Below are 22,307 nucleotides of genomic sequence, written 5' to 3' on the forward strand. Positions count from 1 at the left end.
TTTTGCAAAGAAGAATGGAGTAAAATTGCAGTGTCCAGATGTGCAAGCCTGATTCAGACATATCCACACAGACTCAATGCTGTGATGGTGGCCTAAGGTGCACCTACTGAATACTTTTTTTTAAATTTAACTTTTTTAATTAAGTGATGCTATTTTGCAGAAATCCGTAATCACTTTGACATTGTTTTTTTTTGGTCAAAAGCCAAATTATATTGAGTATGATTCCATTTATAGAAGCAATAAAGGGAAAATGGGGTGAATACTTTAAGGAACTGTACATGTAAAACAATATTAATGCTTTATGAATTATTTGGCAACATCACAGGGCTTCCATGTGTTGTCATTAATATTAGTTTTTATGATGACTAAGGTGTAGACCATAATCTGTCGAGGCGAGGAGTTTCTCCTGAACAGCAGGAACAGAATAGTACAGGGTATACTGTCAGGATAATTTGCCATAAACCCAGAAACAACAGCCAGAAACAAACATCACAATGACTAATGTTTTATGATGTTAACAGAGGATTCAGTCTCCAGATATCCATTCTCTGGGATTTCTTTGAGTTTTGAACACTAACAGAAAGTAATAGTAAAATCTGATTTAACTTTAACTGGAAACATATTCATGTAAACCAAAACTAAAGGTTTTGGAATAACTTCCCAAAGGTCCAACTTTTCTTTTACATGGGGAATGCTAAACCTTTGTATATCACACTAACATTGCCTTTGGAAAATTAAATGAAGATACAATATTAGAAATTAGTCATTTTTCTAGCAAAATGTCAAACATTTGGTTTCAGCTTAAATGTAAGGATTTGCTGCTTTTCTTTGACATTTATGCTAGTAAATGCGTCATTAATCTTTTACCATTTTAAGAACTAAATGATTAATAAAAATGAACATTAGTCATAGCTATATAGACCCATATATATATATATATATGTATGAAGCAGGAGGTGAATAAACAGAAAGCACTGTACAGCCATGTGAAAAAGTTTTATGGGGACTGCCGCATTTATTTAATTTTTCCACATACATAAAACCATATGTGCACCGTAGCCAAAATGCTTGTATATACATAACAGAAATCAATATACACAAAAGAATTATAATACAACGCAAGAGAAAAAAATCCTTCAGTAATCCTTACAACAACAGAGCAAATATGAACAAAACTTATTTTTTTGACACCTTGTAAAGTTTTTGTGCAGATATTCTTTTATTACAAGGAAAGAAAGTGTCTGTATATTACAAAACTCAGATGCACATCAAATATGCAGGCTGCGGCCCCAATTCTCTAGGTGTAGAGGGTAAGAAAACCAAAGAAACCTTGTTTTACTCACTACACCATTATTTACCTTCAGTGCATTAAATATATAAACATTAATTACAAATGGAACTTAGCATGTTTGTTGAGCAAACGTGGTGCTTAAAACATAAGTGGGCCATTTAACTCAAGAAAGGATAAATCTAAGCTCTTGTAGTGTTTCTATAGAAAGTCAGATGGACTGATAAAAGTATTGCCTAAAGGCCGAGGCAGACATCTCACGACAGTACAAAATGCTCATGTACAAGTAGTGACTGCATCCTCCTGAAAGCAATGGTTCACAGTGTATCTAACTGGAACAGCTGGGAACAGATTCAGCCAAAATTCAATTTCTTGCCCCAGACTCTCAGAGCAGCAGATTGACCTTCGGCACCTGACCTCATCCACAGCTTCTCATAGATCAGCAAGCAAGCAACACAGAGCTACAAAAGAATATGTGTCACGAGTGTGTGTGTGTGTGTGTGTGTGTGTGTGGGGGGGGGGGGGGGGGGGAATCATATTCCAAGTCATGAGAATTTCCTTATATATAGATATTCTAAAGTAATGAATTATTCAATATGAACAATCAATGGTCCTTTGAAAAAACCCTTTAAAAATGGTTGTTATTGTTTTAGATTTCTCAGAAGAATTTGTACAAAAGCATCATCTGGATTCATTTAACATCTGGTAACACTTTGAAGGAATAGACATTGGCAATGGCACTTGTCGTGGAACTACTGACTGCTGTATATAGTATACATCATGAGAAAAGTGATTGACAGCCCATTTATACATCCTCATAGTATTGTTCTTACACACCCCAAAGCTTCTTTGAGGTGTTTACCTGCAAAACTGAAATTTAAGTTGTTTCTTCTATCTAAACTTGGCTTTTTGGGATTTCAGTCAGTAATAGTTATTTTAGGATCCTAAAGCTCATTCCAGTAGAGTGATGTAGGCAACTAGTGGCTGTGCTAATTGGATGAAGTACTTTACCTCATGTGGTTCTTCCTTGTGTGATGTATTGTGATTAATAAAACGCTAAATCTTTAAATTCTTTTGTTTAATAGTGCAAATGCAGAAAAATGATCCCAATTTAGATCTGGATCATGATTCCAATTAAACAGATAGATGTTTAAGCCAGAAGACCACCCCCCCACCTCGACACACACCCACACAAGAGGAAATAAAAAAATCTATCGGTTCCAGTACACAAGTGTACAGCTAATGTATCTTGTCAAAAGCAAACAAAACCTGTGTGGAAGGCTTGTATGCTCAAAGAGGTGTTTGAGTGTGATGCTAAACAAAGCTACTAGAGGAGAGCCCCACGATGTGCTGGGCTGGAACCAGTTCACTATTCTTGGTCCAAAATGTTTTCTCCCAGCGCTGGTCCCACATTTAAGGAACCTTTGAATGTTTGTCAAAGATCTGCACTGACTTCTTACCATCTGAACAATCACAGATTTTGAGGAATACGGCAATTTGTTAACACTTTGCTTCTGCTGACACCAGCGTTTTTTCTTTTGAGAGCAAAAGAGGATGGAAACAGAAACATATTATTAAAAATACTTTTTGCCAATAGCAGCCTGTTGGATAATCAGTCTTGTAAAAATAATATTTAACACTAACTTTCCATGTCCTCCATGGTGGAAGATAATGAAATAAATTATTTTTATGCTGATGAATATATTCTTGCGCGCGTGTGTGTGTGTGTGCATGTACTGTGTGTGTCTGCTGATTCTCATTGCTGTGCCAGTTAATTATCCCAGCAGCAGTCCAGACAGGGCGTTCAGGTCTCTCATGTACGGGTTGTCGTTGAGGATGCGGTCGATGCGTTGCTTCTGGTCAGGGAAGATGTCGTACAGCTTTCGTTTCAGCTCTGATGTCTCTCCTGGTGACCGCTGGGGAGGAGGCGAGGGCGAGGGGGACGGGGAACGACGGGGTGGGTGCCATTCAGGAGGACCAGAGTGGGGCCAGTGTGCAGTGTTGTGGGGCATCAGGGTGGGAGGGGCCCAGGGCGTGGAGGTCGGGGTCTGAGGAGTGGAGTGGAGGGCCTGGACGTAAACCGGTTGCTGCTGCTGCTGGGAGGATTGCCGGAAGTCTGGGGGTCTTAGAGGGGGAGGGGTGACTGAAGCCCTCCTGAGCAGGAGAGAGAAAGTTAAAGAATGTGATTTAGAGCAGGGGCATGAGACAACATTTTCTGCAATACAAGCTCCAAAAACCATTCTACATTTATTACTTGTTGTCTTTACACAGGAACGCATCAAGGTGAGGCCCGTCTCTCCCCAGAGGGTCATCAGGGATCATGAAGTGGTCCTCCACAAAAGTAAACTGAAGCAATCTGTCAATGAAAAGGAAATAAATATCACTATTTCAGTCTCTTTAATTTTGTCTTGGGAGAGTAAGTGCACAGTCTTAAAGCCTTTGTAACAAATTAATTTACTAGTATCTTCACAAATTTGTGAAATCCTCACATAACAGCATTGATTAAAAGTCACCATTTCCAAGGACATTAACAGTACTGTGTATAGTGCTTCTTTGTCTTGTCAGACAGTGCTTACAGGTAGGCTGTATATTGCACCACACAATTCAAACTATTTCACACTTACCTTAATTTTACCTTTTAGAACAGCACGCATAAACCTAACATACAGTAACATAATACACAAAAGTAACAGTTTGATTTAACATGCTAGGAGCTGTACATGACCTGAACCATAAACAGGGCTTAAGGTTGTGACACAAAGTCTACCTTAACTCTCTGTATTAATACTGTCTTAGTTTGTAACTAAGACAACAATACAAACTTTTATCGTTATTATTGAAGACAAAGATGTTATTCTCAAGCAAAGGAATTTATCACAATATTTATAAGTGAAGAGAACCAAGGGAAAACAAAGAGATCAAATAAAAATGTCGATCATATTGTCATTTGCATTAGTTGTATCACATTACAGGTGAAACAATGCTTCTAATTCTTCATGAATGTTTTGCTCTTTAGATTCTGTTTGTTATAATTTTTTTAAATACTACAAGACTGTTGTTACATGTAAATAAATCGTCAGTAAATAAAAACTCCATCCTTAAAGTGCGTCATCCTGCTTGCTGTCTGCCTCTCTGGACTTTCCAGTATCACACTGGGTAACAGACATGTAATTGTACAACTGAATTGTGTATACACAGCACACAATCACCTTTCTTGAATGATCTTGCGCCAGGTGTCCGAGGCGTCCACAAAGTCCCTCAGGTTGTCATTAGTTACAATGATGCCATCTGTTTTTTCTGCTAAATGGAGCAGGAACCTGACAGAGGGAGGGAGAGAGAGAGAGAGAGAGAGAGAGAGAGAGAGAGAGAGAGAGAGAGAGAGAGAGTGAGTGAGTGTGAGTGTGTGTGTGTGTGTTTGTTTGTGTGTGTATGTTTGTTTGTGTGGATTAGACACTCAGGATTTTCCCTGAGTTCAAAAGTCCGAAGCTCATCCCAAGCCCGGTCACTGGAGCAAAACAGATCTGCTATGACTGTTAAAGCTGCTGAGAGATCTGGCTTTAAAAAGTGAACAAAATAACAACATGGCCTAAATATTTTCATCCCTTAATGGACCAAAATGCCCAGAAATAAACAAGTTATTTAGTCTCTGGTGCTCAGGAAGCATGTTGTTTCCCCCATTGCTGTACAACTGCACCAAACAGTCTGCTTACATCTTCAGTTTGAGATAGTGTGTGTGTGTGTGTACCTGTCGTCATGTGAGCATATCCTCTGGCCACAGACCTCTCTGGATGGAGTGAAGGAGAGCAGCCTCAGGTCTTCTAGCTGGTTTAGAAAATGTTGCTCTGTGGCAAAATACAGACACTTAGATTTATATTACGTGAAAATAAATGGAAAAACAAAAGAAACCACGCACACAAATTCTTTCGATATATAAGCATACAGATTTGTTGAAGAGTTGGTTCAAAACTTTACATTTTTCTAGGTTTTATTGTCAACAGTCCTGAAACAAAAACATGTCAAATGATAGAGAAGAGTTCCACTTTGAAAAGGATACAGTAACATGTGGTGACATATAAACAAGGATTTATTAGGATGGTTTTGGCTCTGTAGCACTGACTGTACATAAAGATGGACCACTTGACCGCTCCCCAAAGGTGAAGCCAAAACATCTTGATCGCCCCCTGGTAGCTGACTCCAGTACAGGTTCTAAACCCCTCCCCCTACATGTTAGCAGCGGCACATGGGCCGAAATAAAAACTCAAAGTACACATCAAATAAATTTTTCCCAAAGGCAGGTTCTGCCATCACAGGTACTTTTTATCACACGGCTGTTTGCACAAGTGTTCACTTCTGATAAGTCCGGTTTTAATTAGTCATTTGCTGCTCTAAATGGCGGGTCAAACGGTTGTAAATACTGTGGCTGCACAGTCCGATCACTACTGCAGCGACTCTGGCTCCAAATGATGTCACCAGTGCAAGATGGCAGCACTCGTATTTATTATTATATTTTGCCTTCGTTTTCAGAGAGCAGGGGGAAGTGGAGACATGTCGTCCATCTTTGTATATGTCAACGCTTTGTACCTAAACATCTGAAATGAAACATGGCATGAGCTGAAAGTCAGCACGTAAGCCTGCTAGTGCCAATTTCATTAGACATCCAATGTGCTCCACTGAAGAGCCAAAACAATGAAACACATCTGCCTGCTATACACCTGCACGTGTACCTGTTGTGAGTCGGTCTCTCTTCTGACGCCACTGAGGGACAAATACTGTGATCTCCCTGTGGCCCCGTCTCCAAAACGTCTCCACGGCCAGTGCTATTCCTCGGCAGGAGAAGAACCGATGAAGGCCGTGACTGGAGAGAAGGGAAAGAAAACAAGAGGGACACAGTCAGGAGACAGGTACAGAAACTCAGAATGTAGCGACACAGCGATCCTTATATTCCTTTACACAGAAACGGCTCCAGTGAATTTGACGCAGTGAAGTGCGCAGATTTTAAATTTGTGTAAAAGAGAACACTGGTATTGTACTGGTACGTGTACTGGCAGATACTTGAGAGTTGAGGTGTCAGAAGTGGTACTGGGAAAGAAAAAGCTGGATCAGCCCTTTTCTATTACTGTATCACCAGCCAAGTTGACTGGTAGCTCAAGAAATCCACCAGCTAAAATGTTTGCATATTGGGTGTGACTTTATTATTTAAAAATACAGAAGAGATACACGATGATTTAACATCCCATTATTAAAAATGTTGTGGTGAAAGAACAAGTACATAATGACAAATGAAGTATGTATATCAACAAGGGAAAATAAGAAACAATAGTAACTTTTAACACCACTCATGGCCTGAAGGCACATCCTAAACTCTCTGTGCAGCCTCCAACACCGACAACAGCCACAAACAGCACAGCCTTTAGCAACACACAAACACCAGGTCAAATCAACAGCTGACTAAAATTGTTGGTGGTGACGTGCATGGTCCTTACACACACGTCAGACAGCTGCGAAACAACAAATGGGTGGCTGACATGAAACCACAGAACAACAAACACAAAAGAGGTGAGAAACTCCCAGAGAGCAGCCAGCCTCACCAAGCAGGAAGCTGGCTGCTGCTGCTGCTAGCCACAGATCAAACACACCAAGTGACATTCTCGGAAATTTATTTTCTAATGTTTTTATCAGTCCACTGTTACTTTATTTGATGGCCTCAGGTGCATGCGTTAAAGGAAATTCTATGCCTCAAAACCAATGCTTCCATTGATCATCACCTCAGAATAAATAAAGCAGCTGTCAACAAGAACAAACACTCACCCTTTTTTTTAGGTTGTGGCAATCTGTTTGTGAACACAACGGTTTTCAGGGGGAATGTCTGATTTCATGGTTAAATTCTGAAATGACCGTTGCAGCACATAGGCAAGGCTTATGTATCCATTTGGGGCAGAAAAACATGACTATCCCAGCACTTAGAACTGTATTTCCACTGCAATGGAAAACAACTCTAGATTGAATTGCCAACTTAATACGTCTAGGTAAGCAGGCATAAAAAGAAAAATATCAGACAAGAGCTGGAAGTGTACTGTGCTAACTGATGCTGTCACAAAAATAAAACTACTCTAAATGGTTAAATTGTTAAACTTATGAAAGTTATGTCTCTACTGGTAACGCCTTGGTGCACTGGATCACTTATCTCAATCAGCAATCTCACATGATCTGTAGCAAAGTTGAGAATAAAAAGTCTGTGAGGCTGCTTTTCACAAACAGTAGCATGGAACAGAATATTTATTGTATCTCCATCAAAGGTGCATGGGTCTAGCCAAAGTCCCAATAGTTCTGTAATAACCTACAGTTATGTCTGCTTAGTTGTTAACGCAGGCTGAAGGTGAATGATACAGAAAAACAATCCAGAAACCGTACTGGCCTAAATATGAGTTATGAGTTGGTCTTCCATGTTGATGAACAATGACTAAATGTTTCTTCCTGGAAACAATAGGAAAAGCCAATTATGTAGGTTGATGTTGCTCAGACTAACTGGACCCACTGTCCCAGCATTTTCGCAGTATATGTAACTGAATTACACAACATGTGTTTGGAGATATGGCATGACAATCACAGACAAACTCATGCACACAGACTGCTGAATGAGCTCATTTTCAGCTTGTGGTCACTGCCTCGCAGGAAGAGATTAAGCAACCAGTAAAATCAACTTGGACATAACCTGACGAGGGCAAACACGTGGCAAGCGGTCTACTTGAAATGCTTTACAACACATGCCTCATTCACCCATTCACACGCACACATGCCTGCAGTAATGGCAAAGGCGGTCAATATCTATCCATCAATATCTTGCCACTGAACCATCAACCTTCTGATTTGTGAAGGACAGCTCTACCTCCTGAGCCACATCAGCTTATTATAATAAGTTGCCATGTGTTTTCAATAAAATTAAATAAACAAACAGACCTACAAAAATGTTTACAATAATCTGTAGTCTTGTCCTCATTCTTACTGAGTAGAAAAGGTGAGTACCACGGTTTCACATTTGGTTTCACATTGTGCAATAAAAAAAACAATAAAAATGAAAAAAAATCTTTCCATCCTGTATGACAGATCTCAAATCAGTGATGACCCATGCTTTTCTGTTTAGGCGCACTTCTGGTAAGGAGGGGGGAAGGAAGGAGGGAGGGGTTGAGGACAAAGGGGAAAACAGGAGGAGAGTGGGAGTGACACAGAACGTGAAAGGAAGTGGTTACCAAAGTGAGTTGTTAAGACAAGGTCATCCTAGATGAAAACTGTTATGATCCATCTGCAGAGAGTGTTTGGGGGGGGGGGGGGGGCTGCAGTCCATCCGTGCTGGTGTGATGAAATTACACCAGCAGTAGAGTTTTACTAGAAAGGCCTTTGTTCTTAAAAACACTCCTGTATTAGACTCCCACTCATTAATATCATACTGTTACAGCTGGTATGAAACTCTGCTGGGCACACTCGCACGCACAAAAGTGATGAGTAACAACATTACGTGAATGCGTGGGACAAGTTTTGGTGCGCCTACACAAGGGGCTGTAGCTTCAACCTACGCACTGTAACAGATGGTTTGTTTAGTTTGAGAATGTGACTGAGAATGTGTGTGTGACCTTAAGTGCTGACAATGACGATATTGATGGGAAGGGTGATGGTTTCATGTTTAAAAGGAAAAATGTGGTACATGTACTACAGGTGTGGAATTAAAACTGTCATAACAGGAGCTACAACTCTTTTTATAATCAAACCGGTTAAAAATGCTGCATCTGAGTCAGAAGATGTAATATACGTGCTGTGATTTTGTTTTTATTGCCTTTTAACTGGTATTTTGTCTTTATAAGACTTAGAGGAACTGATAGGTGATTCATATATATTTACATATTTATATATAATATATATCACCGCAGTCACGTCCAGGCCACTGGTAATGGTTAGAGTCTTGTTAACAAGTGCAGGCAAACCCCAGTCTACACCTGTCTTGTATGCCGTCAGTGCAAAACTTCCGCCCATGTTCCATCTGTTTCTGATCCTGTTTTACAAACATGTTAAGAGACGGCCCAGTTTTAAACCACTTTCCTACCGATTTGATGTAGTAATGAAGTTTAAATATGCACAAAAGGTAAAATTATTAATTTTCTGCATTTTTGTTTCCGTTTTACAAAAAATAATTGTCACTTCAGTGGAAGAAATTGTGAAATGTACCACAGCATCCTCTGAGCTGAACTAATGTGCGCTGCGGACATGCAAAAATAAACTAAAAATCCCCTGACTGAAACCCACAATGCTGTCAGACTGATAAGGGAGATTTTTTCTTTTGACAGATCAAACTCCAGTTTGCTCTCTCTGAGGTGCTGAGTGTCTCAAACCATAGAGACATAATTTGCACATTTGATTGGTTCCTTGTTCCATAATCTGAATTTGACATCTAAAGGAGGTTTTTTTTTTTGAAACTCCATAACAGAGTCAGTGCACAGCAAAGGCGTTTCTGATTTTTAGGCTGCCATAGGAAGGTTTCTCATTTGTGTGCAACCTCATCACAGAATTAAACACATTTCTTCAAGTTTTTGTGTGTGTGTGGGGTGCAGACTCACGCCATAGCCACATTGCTGCCATCTATGATGATGTGTCTGAGCTCCTGACGTCCTGGCTCATTTGGCAGCTTCAGGGTGTAGGGAGTCCTCAGTGACTGATGGAAACGAGCCAAACCAGTCACCGGGGGCGGCGGGGGGTCATTTGCAGGAGGAGTCCTTGCTCCGATCCCATGAAACCCCATGTGGCCTATGGTCTGATAGGGAGAGGCGGAGGGCCGGGTGATGGGCTGAGCCGACTAAGAAGGACAAAATAAATGAAAAATTAATAAATAAATAAATGAATAATGTGAAGTAACAGAAATATGAGGAGGTGATTCATGACATGAATCAAGGCCACAACAAAAAACAGCAGCCCATAAAATACAGACAGCTGTACAAATGGATTTTTTGGATTCAACATCTGTGTATAGTTTAAGTATCAAAGTTGTTCTTCGTCAAACAAACTGAAAACAGTCCTCTCTGCCCACAGAAACAGTGCTCTTAGCTCAAATGAAAAAACAGATCAAATCAGTTGATTTATACTGTCATTCCGCCGACATTTTTGTGTTGCCTACTAGCTCTGCTCTTAAATATAAACATTGTCTCACTATGTTTCATTACTCATCACATTCATTTTCCACATCACGTCCACAACCACATATGATTCATCATTAGCAATATAAGCTAAAGCTGTCTAACTGTTATAGTAATTTTATGACCACTGCTTTGTCAACTAACATATTTCAGCAATATGGCTACTATAGATTCCCTCCAGACATATTTAAGACATGTAAAAATGCCGATTTGTTGTTTTATGCATTTCAATTTTTAAAATGTGGAACATTTTAAAAATGCTTAATATTTGCATATATATATATGTAGTATATATATTTGCATATATATACTACATATAAACAAGCATGTATCGCCATAACAGGTTTATCTGAGTGATACAAGATATCTCCTACTTCACTCATGAGTCCAAACATGCAAATGAAGTAGCAAAATGAAAAACATATGAGTAGATGGGGACTTCAAGGCAATACCTACACTGGGGGTTGAAGCTAAGGAGGTGGTGGTGGCAGTCAGCCACTGAGGCGTGCTACGTAATGCCGTCACACTCTCAACTTTCACTAATCCTCCCAGAGTCTGAGTCCCACCCCTTGACAGGTAGTCCCTCTGAGAGGCGGAACCCCCTCCCCGTGCCAAGTAGTCTGTTCTGGATCCTGACTGGGTGTCCAGGTGTGCCACTGTCATCATCCGGGACATTCTACTATCTGATGTTTTGGTATTTGTAGGGATGACATCATCGTTGTCATCGATGGTAATAACCTCGTAGTTCCCCGCTCCTCCTTGAGCACTAGAGCTCCTCTTGATAGTGATGGCCTGAAATGAGATTTGATATGATTTTTGTTAGTTTGAGAGAAAAACAGTATGTAGTACAATTCTACAGTGCAGTACAGATTGTGCCCATGGTTTAGCATTCTGTACCCCTCCCCGCACCTCACTGTTTTGATGACATCTTTGATTTCCGTCCATGCATCTAATCTAATCACTAATTTTGGTTAAGGGCTTTTTATTTTGCCCATACTCATCCATATTATCATAATACTCATACAGAAACTTATAGTATTTTGATGCTATTTAACTTAACCTGATAGTTCTTCTTGATAGTTATACTTTAAGAGCTGTTCTTTATAGCTTACAGCATATCAAGAAAAGCCCTAACAGAACGTAATCAGCTGGAGCACAGCAGACACATTATAATTGCTTTATGAATGTGAATTCTACACATGAAATCCACTCACTAGCTGTGAGTACTACTGTTAGGACTCACAGCTGTCAAACTAGCATTTTAGTAGTGAGAAATGTTGGCTGCACTTTCTCTGTTTTACTTGTGCAACTTGCTCATTAATAGCTTTGGTAATATATCCACCCAGCACTGTGGAGGACTTGGGAAATGGACAATGAGGGTACAGACAGAGTTCTCACAGGTAGGCAGGTACATGAGCAGACAGGCAGGTAGGCCATCCAGTCATTTACTTCATCTTACTACAGGTCTACAGTAATAGCCACAGATAATAGCACTTCATTTATTTATTTATTTATAGTAAGAGCGTTTGATTTGTTGATTATTGATGGAGATTTTCTACAAATAGAACAGAAAAATGCTTCTAAAGTAATTTACCAATCCAAGCTGTCAGACAGTTTTGAAAACAACTAGGAAACATCTTTGAATCAGTATGAAAGCAATTCCTTGGAATTATGATTTTATTAAAATGATCCTTATTGTCAAACCACAAGCAAGATCATTTACCGGTAACCTTGAGGGCAGCTGGAGAGCCAAAATGAGTAATGAAATGAACTGACAGTATTTGATGTGATAACAGAAACAATATTGAAGAGCTAGTGAGATGAGTAACGAAATATGAAACAATTTCTTGGAAATGACTGGAGGTGAAGAGATCAGAGTGCAGGGTTGAAGGAGGCTTTGAAGAAAACATGAGTCCTGAAAGTTAAATTATGAGGGATGTAAACAGACAGATTCTAGAGACAGTTTAACAGGTGAAATGAAAGAAAAATGTAGTCAAGTACGTCATTTAGTATTTTACATTATATGAAATTTATCATGCAAAGAGTCAACTCACATCTGTACATCTAGACTATACTGCTCTGTGGTTTCAAATCTTCAAACTCACACATTCTGACACAGCCAAGAGCTTAGAAAGGGAGATTTGGTGATCTCACGGTTCATGGGGCTACATTCAATCTGGGTATTTTAACAAAGGAAATGAAGAAAAAGTAGGGAAGTACCTGCTGAGTGCTGGTCTCGCTGCCGCTGCACTGCCTCCGGTGTCCCAGACCGTTACTACTGCCTCCATGCAGGTTGGGCTTAATGTTCTCTTTAGACCTGCCCATGTCCCCCAAAGCTCTGCTCAGCTCCTTCTCTCTGAGTCGAGATGATGTAGAGGAGGAGGACGACGACGATGATGATGAGGGAGTGTCTGGGGAGCGCACAGAGTTCAATCGTCTGTCTTTTTCACCTCCTTTTGACCCCTCTTCACAACGCTTGGTTTCCTCAACAATTTTCTCCAGAACAAGGAAGGTATCCTCTGTCTGTCCCGTCTCTTTAACAACGCGCTCCACCACTTCCTGCTGGTAACCCATGGTTCTGAGGAAATTAAGTTTAGGTTAGAGAGGGCAGAAGTAAGCAAGTGAAAGAGATGTTGCAGAGTTAGAGGACGGTTTCTTAATTTTTCAAGGCTGTCTAAAAACAATGCTCAAATGCAGCTGTGTACATTGAAAGAATTAGCGGTGGCTGTTATTGCTCCTCTTGGGTTAGGGTTAGGGTCTCAGATTGGCTGTCAATGTATTTCTAGTGTAAGAGATGGGGGGCAGTTCCACAGTCTGTATTTTGTGCATAACTGCACTTTAATGCTAAAGCCATGGTGAGGTTCAGGCAGCCTGAAATAATCAAATCAATTGAGTATTTTAAAAAATGTAAGTTTTGAAAGGAATGAGGACTGTATATTTTGACCTCCATCTAAGAAGCTCTGTTTTCGCAGCCAATACAAACAGGAGGAACAATTACAGCAACCAGTCTTTCTACATATGAAGACATCAGCGTTGTTTGAAGACTAACTTGAAAAATTTGAACCTGTCCTTTGACACACAGGAAGTTCCTCATTTAACTAAAACTGTGTATAACTAATCCATGAATACATGTAAATAAATGCAATACAAAGTTCAACTCACCGTATTCTACTTGATCAGCAACTATATAATTCGGCCACAAAGTAATTCCTAGCAGCCCTAATGTAATGTTTGCAAAAAACAATTCAAATTTTTATGAACTTTACCTGAAGAAATTGACCAAGCAGCGGAGGTTGGTTTCTGGACTGACTGCCTCCCCATCATCTTCACTGGAGTCCAACATGATTGGACCAACTACTGTGTTCGCTTTTGCTGAAGAGGAGAAGGATGACGAAGCAGAGGGGGTTTTAGATCTACAGCTGCTGCTGCCCCCTCGGCCTTCTCTGTCCCTCTGTCGCTCCCTCTCTCTCGCTCTCTCTGGCGACTCGTCCCTCCGCTCCAGAGAGTACTGTCTCTTTGTGTCCCGAGTCTCGCTCTCGGACGAGCGTCGCTTGTGTGACGGCCGAGTACCGTTGAGAAGAACAGCCTCCGGACCAAGGGCAATCCCTCCTCCTGCTTTTCCTCCTCCAATGACAGATGCTGCTCCGGTCCCTTTCTCCTCAAAGCTGGTGTCCAGGATGCGGTTGGAAAGCTCAGTAACAGGGGTGCTACTCTGTGAGCGGTCCTGGTCGACCTCTGCTACGCTGGGATGCGGAGTTTGGTTGATCTGAGATCGGGAGATTAAACACATGACAGTCAACTTAATTACCACAATTAAGAAAGTACAGTAAAAATCCCCCTCAAATAAAAACACTTCGTCATGGTTCCTATCGTACTTCCCTGCGTGCACTACACAGTTCTCCTTAAAAACACCAGAGTTTCTGTCACAAGTGAAGAGGCATGAAATTTTCTCTTTTACGTAGTGAACAGCTGCCAAAATTACTCGACTGATTCTTCAACCGTTTCACAAGTTGCTCTGAATCGGAACAGCTGCTAAATGCAGAAAACGAACACTTGCAAAATAACACACACAAGCTTTACAATTTACATTGAAGGGGTTGAAACTTTCAAAATGCGAGTTCAAATCCCAAAATTTCAGAGCAGAAAGAATCAACACACTGCACACCGATAACTTAAGACTGTGACAGACCTGATTTGTCTCTGAAAAATGTGTCACTGTGCAGGCACAAATGTTTCCTAAAACCTTGGATGGTCTCATGTTCTGGTCTTATGTTTGGTCACCCAGTAATGTACATGTTAACTGACCCTAAAATCAGAATGAAACAGAGGCAGAACGATGTCAGCTGCCAAAAATGCTTGTCTCAGGCTTCCTTTAGTCTCAGAAATGTTTAGTTCTCGGAGATGACAGTTTTCTTTAGACAATGAACAATAACAGCCTGACTTGTTGTGACTAATATAAAGGTATCCTGCAGCCAAGGACAACCAGGCCTTGATGGCAGTGGCGTAGGCAGAAAGCATTTACACAGATCTGTAAAAAGAACTGACAGGCATAACAACGTGCTTAGTATTTGTTTTTGTATTTTGTTTTGGGCTTTTTTTCTTCAATATTACTGACAGATCATTAACACAGGCCTGACACAGTTGACTCTCACATGCACTTGTCAGGCGGAATTGTGATTAGCTCTCACGATTAGAGTAAAAACTGACAGTTGAGTCACACCATCAAACAGTTTAAAAGGCACAAAGTTTGTTTTTATGCATCATTCTACAACACAGATATATAATGAAATTCTAGTTGTAATCCCTTGCTACTTGTGCTCTTCACAAAACAAAAATTGTATAAAAAAATTTATAAGTGGATGACTAAATAAAAATGAAAGGACTTTCAAGGTAAAGGGCAGAGGAGGACTTCAGGAGTATCACAGCTTGTTTGTCTGATAGTATGGCAGCAGATACTTCTGTATCTTTTGACAGATGACAGCCAGGTGAACAGGCTGTGGATGTTATTTTTTAGTGTTGTATGGGATGCGTGCAGACACCTGTTTCTATTCAGGATGCTTTTTTTTTATTGCTCCCCTGTAAAAGAACTTGGCACAGGGATTTAGCCTTTTACGGTTTCCTAAAGGAGTACAGTCATTTTTGAGCTTTCTTTACCAGGGTCAAGATGTGCTATTAAGCTCATTTTTAAGTGCTAGTACAGAAACAATAGTCTGGAGAATTAAACAAAAAAAAAACCCATAGCACATTAACTAACGCAGGGTTAGCCTGAGTCTTATTTCATCTATTTTACTGTCCAGCGATCAGACATTAGCCAGATTTAGGCTGAGTAGGGGAGTAGTAAGTCCAATTTGGGTTAGCTCTCATACCAGCTCTAAGTTCTAATTCCAGTTGAGTTGAACATGGAGATAATTTCATCGTAACTCAGTGAATATACCAGCTCACATTCCAGTGACAGTCAAGTTCTTTGGACAAATGCTGGTCATTCATGACCAGAAAGAGAAATTCCATCTTGATTGTTGTAGAAGGCAGCCTTTCCATACTGCTGGATCTCACTAGAGGCTTGGCAATGACTTTTAGGAGTGAATTTATTCTCTGGAAAATACCCTGTGGGCAACTGGGCAACAGGTGGCATTTCTCAAATTCATTTAGCATTATAACTGCACAGTGAAAACAGAGAATCTGGCATCTGACATTGATGTGCTGGTGGTACTGATGCTGCTGCTTGTCTAAGCTTATATTCCTGAAATGTGGGGTTCAGTTCTGCAATCTGCCTGTCTGGTAGACATTTCCACATCTGCTGTAGATCCCTGTTGTACGTGATGATTTTCCTCATATACTTGCAACAACAGTCAGTCAAGTCGACTGGTGCTTTCCACGGCCATGAAGCAGTGACATCCCAGTTAGTCATGCAATGTTAGGCCATCAATCCTTTGAGCTTGAGCACTTTATTAAAATCATGTCAGCGTTATCTTCAAAATCCATGATGTCAAGGTTAACAGATTCCAGTAACTAAATCAAGTTCTCAAATGTCAAATCAGTGTGAACCTCTGGAAAAAGTCTACAGGGTTTTTAAAAGACTTAATCTTTTTTCTTACTATACTCAATCCACTGGAACTGATCATCATCTGAAAGAGGAACACTATTTTCCAGAGATGACAGCAGTGAGTAGTGAGTAGTGGGTGTCATCCCCGACAAGACGCTCTTCTTCACATCCCACATCAACAGCATAACCCGGTCAGTTTATTTCCATCTCCACAATACCGACTGTCGGCATCCTTCCCTCACACCATACATCGCTGCCATACTGTTCCACAGTCTTGTCACTTCTAGGCTTTACTACTGCAAATCCCTTCTGTTTGGTCTCCCCCAGAAAATCCTCCACAAACTCCAAGTTGTACAGAATTCAGCAGCGCATATCATCACCAGAACCCCATCCTACTGTCACATCACACCTATCCTACCGCAGCTCCACTGGCTTCAAATCACATATCGCATCCATTACAAAATATTATTACTCATGTACAAGGCCATTCATGACCGTGCCCAACCTCCTCCACGTCACCTTACCTGCCTACACCCTCAGATCCTCCTCTGCTCGCCTCATTACCATTGGGAGCAGAGCATTCAGCCGCTCTGCCCCCCAACTATGGAATTCACTTCCCCCTGACCTAAATAACATCAACTCACTCCCACACTTCAAATCCCAAGTCAAAACTCATGTGTGCAGTCTTCCCTACTCTCTATGAGTGGGAGAGCCTGAACGGATGTCTGTACACAGGTTGTTGATATTGCCACTACTGTTCATGTTTATATGTCTTTTATTGTATTTTATTGTGTTTGTTTTGGTATTTTACTGTGTAGCTTTTCTCTGTATGTGACCTGGGTTGAGAAAGGTGCCCATAAATAAAATGTATTATTATTTTTATTATTATTATTAATGCAAGAATAGATTGGTTATGTGGCTCGACAAAGGCAGAGAAACCTGGTGGTGGCCCCCAGACTACCTCTGTGGTTTAGTTAAATATTTTGCTATGGATATTCGTTTTGTGTTGCTGTTTCAGTGCAATTTTTTTTAATATTTCCAACTCTTGACTCTTGAAGGCACTTCATAACAGCGAGTGCACAAAGTTGTAAAAGGTCATCCCTGGCCACAAATTGGATTCACAATTATTAAGTATAATTACCACCTCATGGTTGCATGCCTCCATGCACCAGGCAATTTGCAGTTGAGATCCATGTCTGTCCAGGGTCATAATATGACTGATCAACAGCTTCATCACATGGTGCAACGACATTCACCTGAAGCTCAGTATCATCAAATCCAATCTAGCTTCACAGGCCATTCATGACAAATATTACGACTACTCTAAGTCTTACAAGCCAGAAATCCTGGAAATGATTTTTGGCTGGACTGCAGCAGAACACATATAACGTGGAGGTTTAATCACTGACATGGTTCAGCATTGGTCCACATAGGAGTAGAACGCCTCAGTTATGGAAATATAAAATCTCCCAGGAATTGAAAAATCATACAATACAGAAATTATAATCCCATCTACCCAGTAGATGAATTGCTGTAATAAATCATATTTAAAAAAAAGATACACATACCAGGGAGGATGTGTTTGTGGTAGTGGGGCTATGAGCCAGTCCCAGTAACTCTTCCTTCAGGGCACTGGGCAGCAGAAGAAGCTCCATAGTGTACTTATCATCCCTTTCCTCCACAAAGGACTTGAATGCTCGTTTCACTGCAGGCTCTCGGTCACTTGGTAGACTTCGCTTCTCCTGGATACAAAAAGACACGTCATCCTTTAGTGTTTTTCTTTTCTTCAAAAATAAGGTGAAACTAATGATTTTTTACTGTATTGTTTAATCTGCTGATAGACTTGTCTACTAAATTATTCATAATTTGCTCTATTAATGAAAATCAGGTCAATATTACCTTGATATTGTGATGTGAAACTACATGTAATCTTAGCTGCTGGATATAGTGACATCGAGATATGGCATAAGTGCTGTCGCCTGGTTTTAGAGGCTTTAAAGTGGTTATCCCTATAATATTGTGGCAATATTGATATCAAGGTATTTAGTCAAAACTATAGCTATAGTTGACTTTGTCCATACTGCCCAGCCATATACTAAACTACTGACACATATTATTAGGCCCTGTACCTGGAACAGTGCAACAAACTGTTGAACTCTGCTCTGGGCCATCACTACGGGTTCGGCCCGGCCCAACAACCGCAGGCGGCCTGGCTCAGGCACCAGAACTTCAGCACTTGTGTCCCGTACGAGCCTGTCCAGGAAGAGGCCCCGAGCACCAGCAAAAATGCAATGCATGTCCACTGGGTAGCGCTCTTCTTTCTGTAGTTCGGGGTCGCAAAGCCCTCGAACATATTCCTGCATGACAATGAGAAGGAAAGACTGTAAAAGCAGCAACAACCTTATTCATATAACAATTTTAATTATCATACTGTATATGATGAGATTTTTTTTTTTTTTACACGTTGAAGGGCTCTCTACCCTTCTCATATACACAAACACACACACACACAAAGTAGAGCAGTAGAGTTGACACGTGCTGAAACCAAACACTTGTCACTGATTCAGGGAATCTCTTGGCTATGGGAAATGTTCGGATGAATCAGCTGCAGGTGGGTGCAGCAAGTTCCTTACAGATACTGTGTCACATTTCTTTAGCGTGAATGTGTAAAAAAACTGTGAGTGCAAAATGACTCAACAATGACGCAGTCGGAGAGAAGGAAAGGATGTCAGACTTTCAGACTCAGAGAACCAGATCATAAATATTTAGGTGTGGCCTTTGAAATCAAACAACCAATAAAATGTAGTTGGGATTTCCAGTAGGCCCTAGGCAGTAACCAAATGGGTTAAGATAACACAAGTACTACTAATTTGGGCTCTAGAAGATAAAATGCTGAAGTATTATAGTGGAGTCAAAACTTTTAAGATATTTTCCTTAATCTAATTTTCGTAGTAATAGCCCTTGTGATGTAATAGTAATAGTTACACAATCTTGTAGGACCAGATCATCAAAATATGTGCCTAGTTAGTCAAAGGAAAGAAAGAGAGAATTTGGTCGGACTTCACATCAAAACAGACAAAAACCATACTTCTACATGCACAAAAATCAAGGGACAAAATGAGCAGCTCAACAAAATTTGAGCAAGTCAACAAAACCAGTCAGGAAAAACACTCCTGAAAGACTAAAAGGCCGTGTGGAGGACAGAACAAAACTTCACCGCAGCAAGAATGCAACATAGCCAAGTCCAGTGGAATCAAGCTGTTAAGCTACTATACTAGTACAAAACACACCACACCAAACCTAAAAGATTAAAGCAGTTCTAGTATGAAATTGTGAGCAGAATCATATATTATCATTATGAAGAGGAAACTGCCTGTATTTTAGCTTTATTTTGGAGTTTTGAGTATTCAGGTTATTAAACTTTAAGTATAATGACTATACAGAAACCAATCCAACAACATACTTTGTTTCAGTGATGCTACATTTAATATAAAGACACCTAAAATCTGTTTGCATAACTCAGTGTAACTGACTCTTCCTCTCTTGCTAACCAAAGCCAAAATACATTACAAAGTAAAAATGACATGTTCAAGAATAAGAAAGAAACACTTGGCTGCTTGCTGATTGACTGCATGGCCCCTTCTGTATGTCAACCAGAGAGCTTTACGCAGACATGCTGCTGCTGTGAGAAACAGCTGACTAAATTAAATCATGTGCATGTTGTGAAACTACATTAAATGAAAGGCTCTTATGGGAATAATGGCAGTGATTTCCCAAACTAGAGGAAGCACTAATATAACTTGGCATGCTCAAGAAGGAAGGCATTTATGAATTTTGTAACTTCTTATCGTGAGCTGCCCGAGCTGACAGTGAAATTACCAGTTCCACATCACATTATTGGTTGACTGGCAGAGCTTGGAACAGCTTGTTACAGGAGGAGTAACTTCACATAAAAGAGAGACTCATGACGTAAAATGCAGAAGTGTGAAAGATGCCCTTGTATGGGAAATCACACAGGAATAAATAAAATTTACAGATCTTGAGAACTATTTTGCATGTTTAGTGTCAGAGAATAACCTTTATAGGTATCTGATAGCCGTTTTTTTGTGTACCATAATATGACTGAGTCACACAGAACATTGTTTACTTAGGAGTGCTGCCATATTGTCCCACAGTTTTAGATGTCTAATGTCTGGAGAGTATAGTTTGTTAAATGGTGCAACTCTGTAGCACCAAAATGCTTCATTTAGAATGATATGTGGAGATAAATTTTACCTTAAGATAATTTAGGCATAATATATGCATTATATATTATATGTTGACGTTTATTCACACTCCAATTTTAATGTCTGAGTATTATTATGCCATTATATTATCAGTATATCAGTGACATAAAATGGTCTTAACCTGACAATGTGGTTAACTGCAATTATTACAGAAACAGTATATCATCCAAAAAAAAAATAAAAATAAATTTTATTGTTACAGGCCTAAGGCCCAAATCTCTTAACCACAACAACTTGAACAAAGTCATCACTTTGTGCAGCAGCCGTAGAGATAAGGAAAATACATACGAGAGAAAATAATTCGGACCCAGTTCAACGTCAATACGATCTTCTCTTCCTGTTCTGAGGCTGTGTAAGTTAGATATGCTATGAGAGGTGTGAAGAAACATCAGAGAGTGGTGACAATCACGGCACACTGCTACATACACCTGCTCATCAGCCACAGTGAGTGGTACTGGCCGCGTGGTCTTATTTGGATTTTCATACAAACAACTGTGCCACAACGAACTGGAGGCTCACCTAAAGACAATGCAAGCGAAATAGTATTATGAGACCTCACCTTTGCCTTTGACACGTCTTCTCTCTTCCCTCTAAGCTGCAGCCATATCTGCCGTGATGTTTTGCTACCGTGCGACTGTCCCGTGTGGTCCAACAGACCGATAATGGTGAATGTTACTTTAAAAACCTGCTCCACTCGAGGCTTGGCACATTTCAGCTCCTCTTCTTTATCCTCTAGCACTGTAAACTCGTCCACAGTGAGGGTCTCTAGCTGCTGCCTTCCGGCTGACGCAGGGAGCCTGCTTGTCGGTTGCTCCGGGTACGTTAGCTCGGTGACTCGTCTCATTCCGAGGAGGGGCCGCGTTGTTGACATTCCGCTTCTCAGTCTGGCCGTCGGTCCTGACAACGACGTCTCAATATTCAAACCTTTTAGCGCTGTGGGGAGCCATTGGTGTTTTCATGGTCTCTTTTGTTGTGTACTCCAGAGAAATGAAGCGACGTTTACAGTGCCTAACGACATGAACACAGAGGTAGAGCTAGCTTAGTAACTCGGAAGCCCCGAGTGACGTATCCGGAAAGTCCCAGTGATGGCGTCATCAAAACACGACAGTCAAATGTACTCCTCACGGCGAGTCCAAGATAACATGCGCATTAGTCAAGCTGTGGTAAAAACAAACACAGTGGCCTAAACTCTTACGATATCAAACCGAAGATGAAGATGCTGTAAGATGAGGCTGCTAATGTTGCTATACGTGTTCAGACTGCGTCTTTGAATATTAGCCGTTGCGGCCGGCTTAGTTGAAGAAGTGTAACAGTAAGACAAAGTATGCAGCTGCTCAGGTCCTGAAAGGCCAAACAATCCAAAAAACATGACAGGTGAAAGATGAGCAGCTTTGCCCTCTGGCGGTCATCAAAAATGTTTTTGTTTGTCTTTTGTTTTGTGTTGTGTTAAATTGTTTTTTTTTTTCAACAAGAGGACGAGTTGTGCAATAGATACATATGCATTGGTATGT

General features: G+C 40.5%; 1 protein-coding gene across 1 annotated transcript; it reads right to left on the reverse strand.

Moving 5' to 3' along the window:
• Positions 1-989: 989 nt before the first annotated feature.
• On the reverse strand, positions 990-21,905 carry n4bp1 (nedd4 binding protein 1). The gene is made up of 12 exons (XM_046394074.1): positions 21,356-21,905; positions 18,640-18,867; positions 18,079-18,252; positions 13,734-14,233; positions 12,688-13,045; positions 10,924-11,259; positions 9,895-10,130; positions 6,013-6,143; positions 5,034-5,130; positions 4,498-4,605; positions 3,543-3,644; positions 990-3,442 (listed from the first exon to the last, which is right to left on the reverse strand). Exons 1-12 carry the CDS (start codon positions 21,665-21,667, stop codon positions 3,064-3,066), a joined length of 2,961 nt encoding a protein of 986 aa, XP_046250030.1. The 5' UTR covers positions 21,668-21,905; the 3' UTR covers positions 990-3,063.
• Positions 21,906-22,307: the final 402 nt, after the last annotated feature.

This window comes from Scatophagus argus, chromosome 7 (genome assembly GCF_020382885.2).
Source record: "Scatophagus argus isolate fScaArg1 chromosome 7, fScaArg1.pri, whole genome shotgun sequence".
In the NCBI taxonomy this organism is placed as follows: domain Eukaryota; kingdom Metazoa; phylum Chordata; class Actinopteri; family Scatophagidae; genus Scatophagus; species Scatophagus argus.

Coding starts and splice junctions, on each gene's coding strand:
- n4bp1 (XM_046394074.1), bottom strand. CDS start 21,667: ATGTCAACAACGCGGCCCCTCCTCGGAATGAGACGAGTCACCGAGCTA. Junction 11,260..12,687: donor GCGAGACCAGCACTCAGCAG/GTACTTCCCTAC, acceptor ATCTCATTTCAG/GCCATCACTATCAAGAGGAG. Junction 10,131..10,923: donor CCTTAGCTTCAACCCCCAGT/GTAGGTATTGCC, acceptor TGTCCTTCTTAG/TCGGCTCAGCCCATCACCCG.